This window comes from Larimichthys crocea, chromosome XII (assembly GCF_000972845.2).
Source record: "Larimichthys crocea isolate SSNF chromosome XII, L_crocea_2.0, whole genome shotgun sequence".
In the NCBI taxonomy this organism is placed as follows: domain Eukaryota; kingdom Metazoa; phylum Chordata; class Actinopteri; family Sciaenidae; genus Larimichthys; species Larimichthys crocea.
In genome coordinates, this window is record NC_040022.1 from 4478023 (window position 1) to 4493641 (window position 15619).

Genomic DNA, 15619 nt, shown 5'->3' on the forward strand with positions numbered 1-15619 from the left:
AGGCCTCCCGCCGCAGGGAGGAAATGAGAAGGGAAACAAAGTCATAAAAGTAGGCTGGACGAACCGAGACAGAAAAACATTCCTGTGTCCGCACACACACACACACACACACACACACACACACACTGGCTGTCAGTCATCTGAAAGAACCTGGAAGCTCTTCTACTGAGATCTGGAAGTGAAACAATTGGAAAAACACACAGTCCGGCCACAAAAGGAAGGACACACACCCCTCTCTCTGGACACGAAATCAGACTCAAACTCTCTACTTAAAATAAAACGACTTCTTTAAAAATGCAGCTTTGATAAATCTGGCACACCTGCCCTCACATCAAAGACAGCGTCGCTCACTCACATCTACCCCCTCCCTCCGTACAGCCTGCACGGCTCAGGGCAAAGAAGAAAAAAAAGTCAGCTAATCTTCCGGCTCTCAAACAACCGACTTTTAACCGATGGATGACTCTTCCACAGCTAATCCCACTACTTAGAGAGCCAGTTCATCTGGACAATTCATCACGGAGCCTAATCCGGCGAGGAAACGCTTTAATCTGAGCTGGGAAACTAACACCTCATTTATAAGGTTCCCTGTAAGCAGGCATAGGAAGCAGAAACCACGCAAAGCAAGCGCTGCAGTTTCGCTTGTTTTGCTCCTTTAACAATGCGCATGCAGCAGCGCTGCGCAGGGCTGCCGGAGGGTGGGGGGGGAGGGAGGAACGTGCTGATGGCTCTTACCGTTTGTTGATAATCCGTCACGAGCCCCACCACCTGCAGCTCACTTCGGTGTCCCGCGTGCAGGCAGCCAAAGCACCCCCGGAATGGCACGAGACAGCCCACCGTGTGTAGCCGGATGGTGTAATTGGATGGAGGGGTGGCGGCGCGAGGAGGTGGGATGATGATGAAGAGGAGGAGTATTGGAAAAGAGGGGTTACATTCCCCGTTGTCACCCGGTCGTCAACACCCGCCGTCATCTTCATCACCGCCCCTCTCCTCCTCCTCCTTCATCCTCGCGGTGACAATGAAATAAATAATCACAATTAAAAAAAAAAAAAAAAAATAACCGGGGGCTTATCTCCGGGATGCTTCTCCCAGATTTGGTCTCGCTCCTCTCCGCTCCTCTCTTCGCCTCATCACGGCGGACTGTCCCCATCTCTGTCCGCAGATTGAGCGGAGACAGCAGCAAGGACCAGACGGAGCGCGGGCCATAGCGGTGGAGGAAGAGCGAAGGAGGAGAAGCAGGAGGAGGAGGAGGTGGCGGCGGTGGTGGTGGTGGTGGTGGCGGCGGCGGTGGAGGAGGAGGAGGAGGAGGAGGTAGAGGAGGGAGGGGGCGGGTTGTTGTCAACGTCGTGCCGGTTTCCACACTCACAACCAGTATTCTCATTAACTAGTCCGTTTAATTAGAGCCGGGCGTTAATTTCCTCGCGGTTTGTCGGGCTCCGAGCGGCGCTCCGAGCTCCGGGCAGAGCGAGCGCGGAGAGGCGGCTGTTCAGGCCGGAGCGGAGTGCAACAGCAATATAGCCACTTGGGAAATCATAAAAAGTTCATGTTCACGTTAAGCGCGTCCACATGACCAGCCCATCGGCCAATCCCCGCGCGCGGCCACTCATAAACTTGTATCACAAAGTTGTAAATTTTCATAAAACAACAAGGAATTTATTGCATTTCTTCATGGAGTGCTGTTAGAGGGGAGCTGCTCCTTCTCTTTCTCTCATTCTGCCCGCCGCCATTTTCTTCTCCTTCTCCTTCTTCTTCTTCTTCTTCTTTTTCTGCTCCTCTTAAAAAACAGCAGCTCACTAAACAGAGAAAAGAAAACGCAGAATTCGGCTCCTGTTTTCTGTCCTCATTTTATCTCTGTGAGTGTGTGTGTTTCCGTGCGAACAAACACACACACTCTTTATTTGCACATGTTGTCATGTGAATGAGCCTCAGCAGAGATTCGTGCAGGGTGGAACCAAATGCATTTTATTCATATTAAAACCTAAAATATAAAATAATAATAATAATAAAACAACAACTTTCATGGGATTAAAAAATCTGTTATTACTTTATAACACAGGGCTAACAAAGAATAACCATATCACTATATTCTCATGTTTGAAGCATATTTATTCAACATTCCGCATTCTTTCTTCCTTGGTGTGATTGTGATCTCCTGAAGGATTTACGCCACCGGCATTCAGTGTTTTTGTGAAAGGCACGGTGTCTCTGCAGTGAGGCGGCCAAGACAACAGATGTAGATACGGGGGGAAAAAAGTGTCTTTGAATGGAGGAAACTCCGAGCTGAAGTCTGGCTGCACCATAACACCACGAAACCAACCGCCGCCGTGTTGGTAACGTCTCAGTTTCATGGATAAAAACAGAACCTTCCTGATCACCAGCGAGGTTGATATGATGGTAAGACTTGTTATATTAATCAGAATTCCAGGGCGTCCACGCACGTTGTTTCAAGCCGCAGCAGTAGCTGAAAAGCTGCACGTTGTTTTCAGTGAACTAGGTGAAAAGCTGTCCTCACCTGAGTGTTGGTGCGGGCCTGAAAAGCCGTGCGTAAAATGCGGGTTTCGCAATGCGGCAACGCGTCACTATTTTAACGGGCTGCAGGCCCGGAGCCGCAGGATGCTCAGAGACACCGCAGTGAATTTTATTTTTTTTTAACACAAAATGTTTTTTTTTCTTCTTTATGAGAACAGTTCAAAGCTGTGCTGTTAGAGGAGGGCTGAGCCTCACAGGAGAGATGGGAAAACACACCTGAATGAAGCTGACGGAAGCTGAATTTGAACGGCTAATGTTTTGGAGGGGAATCAGGTTCCTCTGCTGCACTCAGATCTTTTAAAATGCGTTTTCAGGATTTTGTTATATGAGTTCCTGTCCTCCCACACAGGAACCTGAGCCCACATCTAACGCCTCCTGAATCTTAAATAAGCCAGAAGCCGCCTTTGCGTGAGACACAAAAATACGTGACTCTGCTTCAATAAGTGCTCACGGTGCGGATTCTGAATTTATCCAAAGTTATGAGGTTATATTCAGAAACTCTTTGGAACCAAAGGAAGAGCATTGGACGAGTTTAAATGCGGGTTTGGCCACATCTAAGCAAAAATATTCAGCCCCGCAGCTACCCACACATGACAATACCTGGTCAGCTGTTTCCTGCTTTGTACTGTCCTCAGTCTGCACCACAATCTTTTTAACTATCTAACTGTTAATATATCGATCTATTTTAGCTCTTCAATTTATAAGAGATATTTTTTAAACTAAACTAATTTACTAATGAGGCCAGGATATGTGTCTAAATGAAAAACCTGAATGGGCCAGTTCCGAGCACAGATTTGGTTCCTATCCTATTTAAACCCCAAAAACTTGATTTTAAACCCTCAGTGACCCACATGTGACCTTCCCAAACTGTTCAGTGTCTGGTTAGCAGCAGACGCGGATCTACCGCTTCCTTTATGCAAATATCCCGAGTTAAAGATTAACAAAAATACAGCAACATCACAGAGCAGGAGGCACAAACAGGCCGCTCGATGCCCATTCTGTTGCTTTCTTTGTGTTTCTTGCTTTTATTGGGGTTTCCGGCCTTTTCATGGACGCAATAAAGACATTAGGACCTGCTATAACATCCCCCCACACACACCACACAAACACCACCACCACTTTTTCCAACTCGTCTTCCTTTTTAGGTTCCTACATGCAGCCAGAGTCTCCTAGATATTTGGTTTGGATTCAGTGAAACGTTGTGGAGCTTGAATGGAGCAGACGTGGATGTTTTACGCATAAAGCTGCAGGTGAAGTAACTCAGGTAAAAGGTGAAGACGCAGCCCACAGATGGGCAGGTTAGCAGGGAGGTTAGAGGGCAGTTCTTGCTTAAAGATAATGAATATGTGAGTAATTGAAATTCAGTTCAAAAGATGACAGATGTACTGTTTATTATTATTTTTATTTTTTTTAAAGAAGGACATTTGTAGTTTTATTATCAGAGTTTTTGTTTGAAAATGAGAATTTGCGCATTTTTTGCGCACTTTGGTCATTAGATTATGTTTTATGTATTATTTCATTTTTTTTTTCTGTGTTGAATATCAGAGAACAAAATGTGCACAAGGTTTTCGGTGTCATTTGTCGGAAGAATGAATGAATGAATGAAGTGAAATGTCGGTGTTGTTACTTCAAAACAGGTATTTTCACATATGTAAGTTATCCAGGTTCCCAATGCGCGCAATGGGCTGGATTATTTAATAAATAAATAAATAAATAAAAGACCTAACATCATCATTCTTTTTCTGAAGATTTCAGCCGCATCTCACCTTGAGATGAAAGTTCCCTTTTATATTAAAACATCTTTATTAACATATTTATTTGAGGTCTGTCAACATTTTTTACGTTCTGAATATTAGATAAAATCCATTGTTAGAGTTCTCGTTTCTAATCGATATTATATTATTTTATTTTATTATTTTTGTTTTTTACTTATTTGTTTAGACAGTAGGGATGATGGGAGCGTCAGCCCCGGTTGCATTCCTGCTAAATAAAGATGCGAGTGTAAACGCTGAAACTTTGAATGTTGTTCAGCTAATAGGTGGAACAGCGGGGGGGGGGAGAAGGCGCATTAATACATTTAAACCTGTAAACAAGGTGAGGGTATTTTAAGAGCGCGCTGGCACTCATTACTGTGCTTTATAATGTGTGGAAGTCATGATTACACTCTCAAGTCAAAGTGAAACCTATAAAGGATGGTTGGAACTTAATAACGCTTCCGTTGCTGCGTGTGTGTGTGTGAGAGAGAGGTGTAATGGATTTTTTTCTGCAAAACACTCTTTACTTATGGGACAGTGCTTCAATGGATGAACAAATGGACTGGCCACATGTGTAAATTATAATGTTACCTGGAAGTTTAAGTGTTTTTCTGCAACACGTGAAGAGGAGCAGGCAGCACAGATATTAAACACAGCATGTTTGAAGGTTTTTTTTTTTTTTCAGGTGTCTTCACATGTGGAAATCAAACAAGGCTTCCAAATCGATACAAATGTGTATTTACATATCAGATTTATTATCTGTTGAATGATATCTGACCATAGGGGGCTGCTTTTACACTAAATGTCGTGAAAACCGAGCAGGAAAACTAGAATCCTCCATCTGTTCAGAATGCAATGTATGACACATGTTGGGAACTATTTATTAATAAAGTTCATTCTTTTTTATTTACTTACATATATGCTCCTTCCAACATTAGCAGTCTAATGGAGACTACATCAACAGTGGAGCATGTCGGGATTAAATAGGAATCAACTCTTCTTGAAGTTCATCTCACATCTTTAATGATGACTTGTCATTGTCCTGACCTGTGTGTGTTACTCTCACTGACAGTCCACACTCACTGTAGTCATAAAACTAGTTTTTAGCTGCCGTTTATGTTTCCAGAAGAAAGTGAGACTGAGAGATGTGACAACAAGCTCACTTCACTTTTTTTTATTGTTATTATTATTGATTTACTCAAGAACAAAATAGTGCATTTTAGTCTGAACCCACGAAGCTCACACAAAATGAAAACATCAGATCAAACACAGAAAACAACAACGACAAAAATGAGCCTATGATTATATTTTTTTAAAAGCATGATCACCAGAAATGACACACAGGAAGTGACTGGCTCAGTTTTAATGTGATGTGATGAGCCAGAGAATCTTATTTTAAAATCCGCTCACTGTCGATTAATCGAATACATGGTGCAGGTTTGATATGAATGATTACATCAGGAGTTTCGGCAGTGTACTTCCTGAGCAGCAGCACTTAGAACTGAAATCTAAGAAAAGAAAAGGATTCTTAAAACACAAGTAAGCAGTCACAGCTGTAAAGTAACACTGAGGACGCTGAAGTCATGAGATATTAAACATGTTGGCTTGTTTAGGGCTTTTAATATTTGTGGTTCTAATTGATTTTAAATAAAAATTTAAAAAACTAGAATACAAAACAACACTAGAAAGTAGAGACGGCTTTGAGATATTTAAACCATGAGGGAGATTATTGTAACAAATGTCCAAAGTAAAATTAGTAAAATGTAGAATTTTGTGATATTCTTCTGAAATATTCAGAAAACTGCGTGCAGGCAAAAAGAATATTCGTTCATGGCTGGCGTTCTCACGGTGGAGCTCAGTATAAATGCTCTTTAGTCTAATATTCTAATAACATTCAGTAAATATTTCAGCCCTGCATGGCTCACCTTGCACTGCAGCTTTATTATAAACACTAACAATACGCTTTGTATCCACACAAATGCTTGTTTCAATAAGTAAATCAGCAGCTACTTTGTCCCTTTTTGTTGCAGATATCACATTAATATTTCTGTATGAATATCCAGCGCTCAACTGGAACACACCATGATTATGTTCAAAAATCTGATGTTTATATAGTGAGGTTGGTAGTTTAACCACCTTGAATTATTTGTAATGTAATATATATTTTAAATGCCTGGTGTTCATACTGGCAGTTGTTTGCTGGAGGATGAAACGGTCACATTTTATTCAATAGCTGAAGAATAAACGGTTTGTTGTCTTAAAGTGTCCTGTACAGTTATTACATATTATCACTCATCTTCATCCTCCTCCTCCTCCTCCTCCTCCTCTTCTTCTTCTTCAGCGGTCGGCAAAGCTGCTGTCGGTGAGCCGCTCTCCGTCCCCTTGTTCTCCTTCTTCCATTTCATCCTCCGGTTCTGGAACCAGATCTTGATCTGCCTCTCCGTGAGGCAGAGCGCGTGAGCGATCTCGATGCGCCGCCGCCGCGTGAGGTACCGGTTAAAGTGGAACTCTTTCTCCAGCTCGAGGGTCTGGTGACGCGTGTACGTCTGCCTCCCGCGCCTTCTGTCGGCACCTGCGCGCAGAAGGAGACATTTTGTCAGAGTGAGTCATCCGTTCATGGAGTGAGCATGAAGAGCCTGACAATGAAGCATTGCTTTTTGCAGGTTCGGCAGAAAATGAGAAAATCAGATGGAGTGATGAAAATAAAATGATTCCAAATAATTATAACTCAGATTTCTGGAGTCACATCTATATGAGATCATTTCAAAAATATTATTCACAGTATTAAGTTTAAAGTCATAATTTAGCACAAGCAGTGTACAAATATGGATTTATGTCATCATCCTGACTGACTCACTCATAATTAGCTTTAAGAGACTTTTCCGTCCTGTTCTAGCCAAATAGATAAAAATAAATAAACGATAAAAGATACTGAGGGTAAATAAAGGTCAAATGTTCAGTTAAATTCTGACTTAATGAGATAAAAGTGTGACTAACTGGATCAAAATGAAGAGATAATAAAAAGTCTTCCAGCAGTTTGCAGCTGGATCAGGTGTCTCTCAGCCGGAATTCATCTGACCCAAATGAATCTGGACATCCAGTCTGTCTTTTTCTCTTTTCTTTTTTCTCATGAAAACACTTTAACTTAAAAGTTTCAGACAGTACACTGAGTATTTATATTTTGTCACTCTTATTGAAGTATTTACAATCTCACATACAGTTCAAATTCTATGAAACATTCCTCTCTTTTTCTTTCCTTTTTTTCTTTTTCTTGTTAATTTCATTCTCCAAAACTTCTAAATTTACTTCCACGTTTCCTGGCAGGAAGTCATATTGTGTCAGCAGTGAGCTCAGTTTTATCAGGAAACTTCATCATTAAAGTTCCAGCAGCTTAAAGCTGGCTGCCGCAGACTACTGAAATATTAGAACTATTTGAAAAATGCTTCATCAACACCAAACTTTACTCACTAATATCTATTTTTATCATTCTGAAATAAATGGATACACTGATGGTGTTCATCTGAGTCATTTCCTCTAACTTTAGCAAACATTTTAAACTATTTTGACTGTTTTGATCCATGTTTTTTTAAATGACTTGGAGTTACCAAATAAATGAACAAACCCTTCTAAATCACGCCTCTGTTCACTAGCCTCAGTCCAAACCTGGTAGCCACTTGTTGCCACCTCCACTTCCTGGCAAACACATTTGACTTGTGGCTTTGTAAACACCGTAAAGCAGTTCCTAAATGATGTGGTCAAACTGTGGGTTCAGCTGCTGTCTGTCTGGGCCAGTGTTCAATATTTACCTCACAGTGTTTGGCCTTAAAGGAGATGTACGCAGATTTGAGTTGACTACATAATTAAAGAGGGCAAAATCTGACCGGCTGTGGCCGCTGGTGTTTTTCCTGAATAAATCAAACAAGCAGAGAGATGTATAATCTATAGAAAGACGCTGAGAGTCAACAGACATGTCAGAGCATTTCTAATTTGATTCCAAGATAAAAAAAAAAATCCATTGTTCCTAGTGTGAAATGTGCTGGAGTCAGTGCTGAGTAAGACCACAGAAACCATGTTGACCTTCTGTCTTGATGAGGTCACGCAGCGCCTGAAGGTTAAAGAGAAACTGGGTCACATTTTCACAGCCTCAGAGGTCGTCTGCGGGCCACACGGACATCTAAAGTCTCTTCCTCTTCTCCTGTGAAGCTGTTTCAATCTCAGCATTTTTCAAATTCTTCCTCCAACTCACAACAAAAGACGCGATTAAGGTGTTGTAAACATTTCTGCTCTTGCTGAGGAATCTCGGAGTCACAGACTGCAGGTCATCTGAGCGGCAGCAATAAAAAGCAATGAGCAGCCTGGCCTGTAAAGAACCAGCCTCGGCTCTGTGGCTCTTTCTGCAGAGTTTGAACGGTATTAGCTGGTGTTCAGTGAAGGCTCATGAATGTGTGATGGAAGATTTTCTGTTGGAAAATCCTCGCAAGAGCGAACGGTGTGCAGATGAGTGCATGAGCACAGGGAAATACACAGTCGTGTTGGGACAGAATCTGAATTCTGCAGGAACACACTGCAGAGATAAAACTCATTTCTCCTTCTCATGTAAATCTGAGACCACCTCATCTCTGCAGCACAGATACATGACATAAATCTCTGAGATATCATAAATCTTCCGCCTCCGACTGTTTTCTGAAGACAGAAAATGAGTCGAGTTTGATTTGATATTGATTTCCAAGCCTTCTACAAGCTTTCCACGCAGACTGCTGTAGACCCTGGTTGTAATTTGACACTGCAGGAAAGAGCTTTATTACACTCACTGCAGGACTGCTGCACATACTACATGACAAGAGCTGGAGCTACTGCTGAGGACGCCGAGGTCATGTCCTCTGCATTTGGAGTTTTAGCAACCTGGGAGGGGAGGACAAGCAGGGGGGAGTTTAGAATCTACAGTTCAGACATTAACATGTGGTTTGTATTTTGAAGGCTGATTCATGTATTTATCTATGAGCAGGTAAATCCAGGCAGTGTGGAGGAGGCTTTGAAACAACGCTCAGACCTCATGTGGAGAAATAAGATGCACAGAAATATGTGTATGTCACTAAATGCATAAATTATGAAAACGGGGAGGCGAAGGTATGTGCAGGTTGTGACGTCAGTGTTCATGGAGTTCTTTCTGTGGTGTAAAACAAGATTATTAACGCACTCAACCTGTGTTAATGAAGGCTGACTGTGAGCGTGGTGAGTGTATTTCTGTGTGTGAGACGATGAGCTGTAATAAACTTCAAATAATGTCAGAGGATGATGATAAATGATTGGAAGTCCTTGTGTGTCTTTCTCTGACACACACACACAGTTTATCATATAATAACTGGCACTGTGGAGGCACATTTCATGAATTTTCTAGCTGCAGCTGTGCTTTTATTTTCTGATTTCTTCCATGTCTCTTTTAAACGTTGCCAGAAATTGCAAGGAGTCCATTTGAATGCTCTGCACCCTCAGACTGGAACATATTACTAAAAGTATGAAACTCAGAATCAGAATCAGAAATACTTTGATAATCCCAAGGGGGAAATTATTTAAAGGACCTGGATACAGAATCTTTGGGTTAATGTGTTATAATACTGTTTGATTTGTTTAGTATTTATTTTAATTGACTTGTTCTCAGTTTGTGCTGATGCCTGTTTGGCCACGACTGCTTTTGAAAAATAGATTTTTGACCTCAATGGGACCTTTTACTGGTTAAAAGGTTAGCAATTAGAAAAATAAAATAACTTTGGAGGTTTTATTTATTTATTTATTTATTTATTTATTTATTTATTTATTTGACATCACTCTTGTTTTTATTTTAGTTTATTTCTTTGTTGTTCATGTTCAGTTTAAATTTTTGTTTTCATGTTGTTGTTTGTAACAAATAACTTTTTTTTATTTTGTCTCTAACAATAAAAATATGATCTGATCCACAGAAAAAACTATAAACTATACAACTATAAAACTATAAAATAAACTATAATAAGAATATGTCTAGATATTTACAAAGCTATCTTTTTATCTTCATATTAAGAAAGTACCCCGTATCTGTGACATATTTTATTTTTTTGTGAAGTATTTAAAAACAGCCCTCTGTAACGTTTCCTTTTTCTGCCTGCTACGTCTCTTTGTGCGCGCGCCACGGTATATTGAAGACAGCCGTCAGTATGTGTGTGTGACCGAGTGTCAGAAGCGTGGAAGTGTGTGTGACTAACTATGTCTGTGGAAGTATGTGTGTGTGTGCGTGTGTGTGAGAGAGACGAGACAGAGAGAGAGAGAATTCATCTCCATTGGTAATATTTTTCTGCTCTCGCGCTGTCTGCTGTGATTTATTCGCGCTCGAGCTCGAGTTGGAATTCTCTGGTAATCAACAACAAGAAGGGACGTATTGTGCTCACACACACACACACACACACACACACATGCACTGACAGAGCACATTTATGAAACAAGTAGTGAGTTAGTGTGTTCATATGTGTGCACATGCGCGTCCCTGTGTTAGAGCTCGTGCGCCTCCTTTAATAAGCGCTCACGTGATTGTCTTATTCGTCAGTGTTAACGGCAACATCCGGGACCTCTCTGTCCAATCACCTTCGGAGCCTCGGACTGGAATCGGATCTAAATTAAAATCTATACATTCATTATACAGGCTGACTGCTTCGACCGCAACACAACCCCTCCCATCTACACACACATTCACACACACCACAGATACTCTGTCTCCTTAGTGTGTGTGTGTGTGTGTGTGTGTGTGTGTGTGTGTGTGTGTGCGGTGCGTGCAATTATTACGCTTCAAAGACGCTTTCTTTCTCTGAAGTAAATAATACTATAATTAATTTATTTTTTTATTTTTATCACATAGCAAACACGTCAAATTCCTGTTCCATCACACACACACACACACACACACACACACACACACACACACACACACAACACCACACACACACACACACTACACTGGGCAGTTGCATAGAGGATGGTGGGCGACGGAAATGAAACCAGGAGGTTTTTCTGCTAATGAGGAGGGACCTGATTTCTCCAGGAATAATTTCAGTGTAAGCCCTGCAGCCGTGTGTGTGTGTGTGTGTGTGTGTGTGTGTGTGTGTGTGTGTGGTGTGTGTGTGTGTGGAAATAAAAAATATCTGCATTTTTTTTGTGTGACTGGACCTGTTTCCCCACATGATTCCAGCTTTAACGCACAATTTCATATAAATCGCCTCTAAAGAAGAAAGTCCCCGCGCGTCCTTAGATTGTACGAGTTTTCGTGTTTCCTGTGTGTTGCCACAGTTGCTGTTTTTCAGAGCAATATCTCCTCCACTTCAGACACATTTTACGCACGAACGCACAACACATTTCCCAGTTTTACGCGCTTATTCAGCATTTTAACGCAAACATAAAATCCCTCTTGTGCTTGTTGTGTGTTGTGTGTGTGGGTGTGTGTGTGTGTGTGTGTGTGTGTGTTGTGTGTGTGTGTGTTGTGTTCGAGGCTCCGTGGATCCGCATCCATTCAGCATCCAGCCCGCTGCTGTAGCACAATAACCGCTTTTACAATCGGGGGAAAGGGCAGGCATTCAGAGATCAAACCCATTTGCAATTTATAGTGTTTATAGTATTAGCGGATTGTGGTGACAGCACAATAGCACAATGGGCTTTCAGTGAGCCAGCTAGTGTTGAGAGAGAAACACAGAAACTGTCAGGTAAAGAGAGGCTGAGCTGGGCCGAGCCGAGCACGAGCCAAAAACACTGAATATGCGCCATAACTGTGAGAGGGAAGAAGACTTTCTCTGGAGGTTTCTTCACTTTAAAACAGTTTGGGATAAAACTGCAGACACCCTGCGCTCCACAGTCCCCTTCTTAAACACAATAGCACCTAATAAATATTCACCAAGTCTTAAATTATGGTTTATATGGAGGTCGCAGAGCCATAAAAGATCTGCAAAGAGAGAGAGAGAGAGGTTGTAAAAAAAAGTGACAGACAGATAGAGAGAGACAGGCATAGTTCAGCCCCGGCAGTGGCCGCTGCGCAACCGGGCCAACAGTTTAAAGAGCGTTTAACGTAATTAACACACAACTCCCTCTCTCTCTCGCTCTCTCACACACACACACAAAACACACACACCACCCAGCCCTGTCCTCACCCCCTCTTATCCCTACACACCCCAACCTTTTTAGTACAAACACCCCCTCCCTCCAGCTCACCTGTGAGGCCTCGCAAATGATCTCATCACATCTCATAACTTTTCCATCCTCCCTCTCCCACCTGAGCTTCTCATCCAGGGTAAATCGGTAGCCCCTCCTGCCTCTGCTGCTGCTGGTGGTGGTGCTGCTCCGGGATACTCTGCCTCCTGCAGGCCGGCTCAGGGAGCCTCGAGCTCACCGTGCATAACCGAGGCCGACCGGAGAATCTCTCCATAGCGCATCCTGCAGAGAGGAGCACAGCGCCCGGCTCCAGACGCGCTATACGCCCCTCCTGCGAGCATTTCAGCGGGGTTGAAAGGATGCGCGCCGGGTCTAGTAACCCCGCTGCTCCGGTTTAATCCCGGCAGAGACAACAGAACGATGAGGAAGAGGAGGTGGAGGGAAAGGAGGAGAGGAGGGAGGAAGGAGAAGACAGGGAGGGAGGGAGCCCTTCGCTCCCTTTCCCCACCGGAGACATGGAGCTGATATCCGCTGGACACGAGGGCGCACGAAGAAGACACGGCAGGAGCAAACAGAGGAAGACGGCAGGGAGAAGTTGGAGAGTCTGTGAAGAGCAGAGCGGAGCAGCTCGCAGCGGGTTTGTTGGTATTTGGAAAACAGCGCGTTGGCGAAGTCGAGCGAACTCATAATTTTGGTGCCGGTGATTTGTAGGCCCGGGGCGCTTTTGATGTCGACTTTTTACGAGGCACCGTGATATTGGCGCGGTATTACTGTCTAGATTTACACACAAAAAAAAAAAAAAAGAAAAAAAGAAAGTCACCCCACCCCACTCCCTCCTCCCTCCCATTGCTTCGCGAACCACGTGACCTCGGGTCCATGTGATGTCAAGAAGTCCAATGGCCGACGGGGTTTCCCTCCGGATGCAATATCATAATGGAAGAAATTAGCTGCAACACACAGGGAGTGACCGCCCGCAACACAAACACACCACACACATACAACTATATTACACATCAATACGCAACAGCTCGGAACGTGTCCACTAATCACCAGCCGCATGTTGAGCTGAAAACAAAACGGCTGAGCGCTGACAAAATCCAGCTCTAACTTAAATCTTTGCTGTCCTGCTTGCCAGGTTGGAAAACGGGTCAAGTCGTGCGCAAAAACGAGAAAACGTCTAGAGGTTTCTATTGATTGAACCTGGAATGGAATGGCGCTCTTGGCACGTGCGTAAAGTTTGCAGAGAAGCCTAAAGGATTGGATCCCCTCGCCTCCCCTCCTCCAAGTTTTTCCATGAACGTCGTTCGCTTATCCCAACCCATACAAGAGACCACACAGCAGAGAACAAAAACAGGCTGCTGTGTTGCTCCCAGCTTACAGTGTCACCGCAGGCAGAGTTTAATAGATGAAGACGTGTAAACAGTAAGAGGACGTTTAGGAAGCAGTCAAACGTGCCAAACACAAATCATTCCGCAATAACGTTCACAGTGAAAGAGTGCAGCAAGAGGCGGCATTCCTCTTTAATTCAACTAAGATCAAAACAAAAGAGTTACAGGTTAATATTTCCACCACTGTGTCGGTGTCTCTTGAAATATTACAGCTATGAAGACACCAAACAGAGGTAAACTGAGCGGGTTTGTTGAAGAAGTCTGTTATAAATCCCAGCAGAAAAGAAAAAGACGAGAAGAAGCACATTTTATCATACTGATGGTATGAGTGTCTCTTCAGACCGGTCGAGATGAATCACCTCACTTGGAGTTCAGGTCTGCTTAGTTCTGGTTCCTTGGCACCAGGGAAGAACTCACCTGGCGTGCAGGTGCTCTGCTCCGTGGCGTGGTTCCGTACCCGTGACGTTGACCTTTCCTCGCCACGCAGCACTGAGTTCATCAAGATAAAACCTCCGCGCTGAGTTGGATGTTTTAACAGAGCAAGAGGAGTTATGCGTGCGTAAAAATGCAGTGATTTGTTTTTTGCAACAAGAGAGATTAAATTAAATGATTAGAAAGAGACGGATTGTTTCATAGAACCCGGAGCTCTTCTCTCATGCGTTTTTAAAGGCATTGTTTCGTTTTGTAAAAAACCGAAAAAGGCCTGCAAGCAAAGCCGGTGGACGTGTCATCATAGCGTAAAACCTCTCGTCGTCACTGTGCCATCAGGAGTCAATAGCTTCTCCAAAGGGCAACTGGCATGTTGTCCCTGTAGTTAACGCATACATTGGAAACAAAAGAGCCCCAAGTATTCCGTGCGTAACGTCACGTGCACGCTCAATTATAATCAGAGATTAGTTTACATTCACACTGAGCAGATGTGACTTTTATGAAATGGGAGTCTCCGTTTGGCTTTGACGCAGAGCGGTTAACACACATCATGCAGTAACATAACAAACTGATCAACATGCAAAACAAGATTTAGATTCAACTTTAAAGATCCAGATTCACCAAACTCCACGTTCATCTGTGCTGATTCATTTTTGTACTCATTTATTTTGATTTGATTGAATTTATAGAGCTTGTCACGTAAGTACACACACCCGGCAGGTTTTGTATCTCGTTTCTTGTCTTTCTATCTATTTTAATTCCCGTGTTTTTATTTATAATCCATGGTGGCAAATTCTAACTGTGTTTTAATCAAATCAGTGCAAACTATCCGAGTCAGACAACTGTGGTATGATCCCAGCATAGGAGGCTAGTTTTAGAGTCATATAGATAGCTGTGCCATGTAGTGTGATGTATGAAGGGGTCAAACAGCAAATTCTTGTTCTTTGACGCAGAACCAAGACTAACCAACAACTCTTAGAACTTAGAAACGTCTAATGATGTTTTAAATATGATGTATAACTATGGGAAAAAAAGTCCAGTACTTTCGCCTTCTATCCCAGACAAAGTTTGACATGTTAGATCCATATTAGATTATGTCCATTAACGAAAGCACAAAGTGTCAAAATTGGAGTTAAAGGGTCACTCAAACATTTACCAATATAAGCTCACAAGGAGAGTATGTCATCATCACAGGTTCAGTTTTTGAACTTGGCTCCCACTAAGAACCAAACTGGAAGGACATTGTGCTTTGCGCTTTGGAATTTTTGAAGTACAAAACACAATTGCATAATCCTTGAAATTTAGCGAGTCCATTTAATATGTATCCCCTTAGTATATTCGTTTTGTGGTTTAAAAAAA

At 42.7% G+C, this 15619-nt stretch overlaps 1 protein-coding gene across 1 annotated transcript in view; it reads right to left on the minus strand.

The window, feature by feature from the left end:
- Positions 1-5301: 5301 nt before the first annotated feature.
- The window catches only part of hoxb7a (homeobox B7a), a 14044-nt gene continuing 3726 nt past the window's right edge, over positions 5302-15619 (minus strand). The window contains exon 2 of the mRNA XM_010741213.3: positions 5302-6852. Within this exon, the coding sequence (XP_010739515.2) occupies positions 6569-6852 (284 nt within the window). The 3' untranslated portion in view covers positions 5302-6568. The remainder of the gene's footprint in view (positions 6853-15619) is intronic.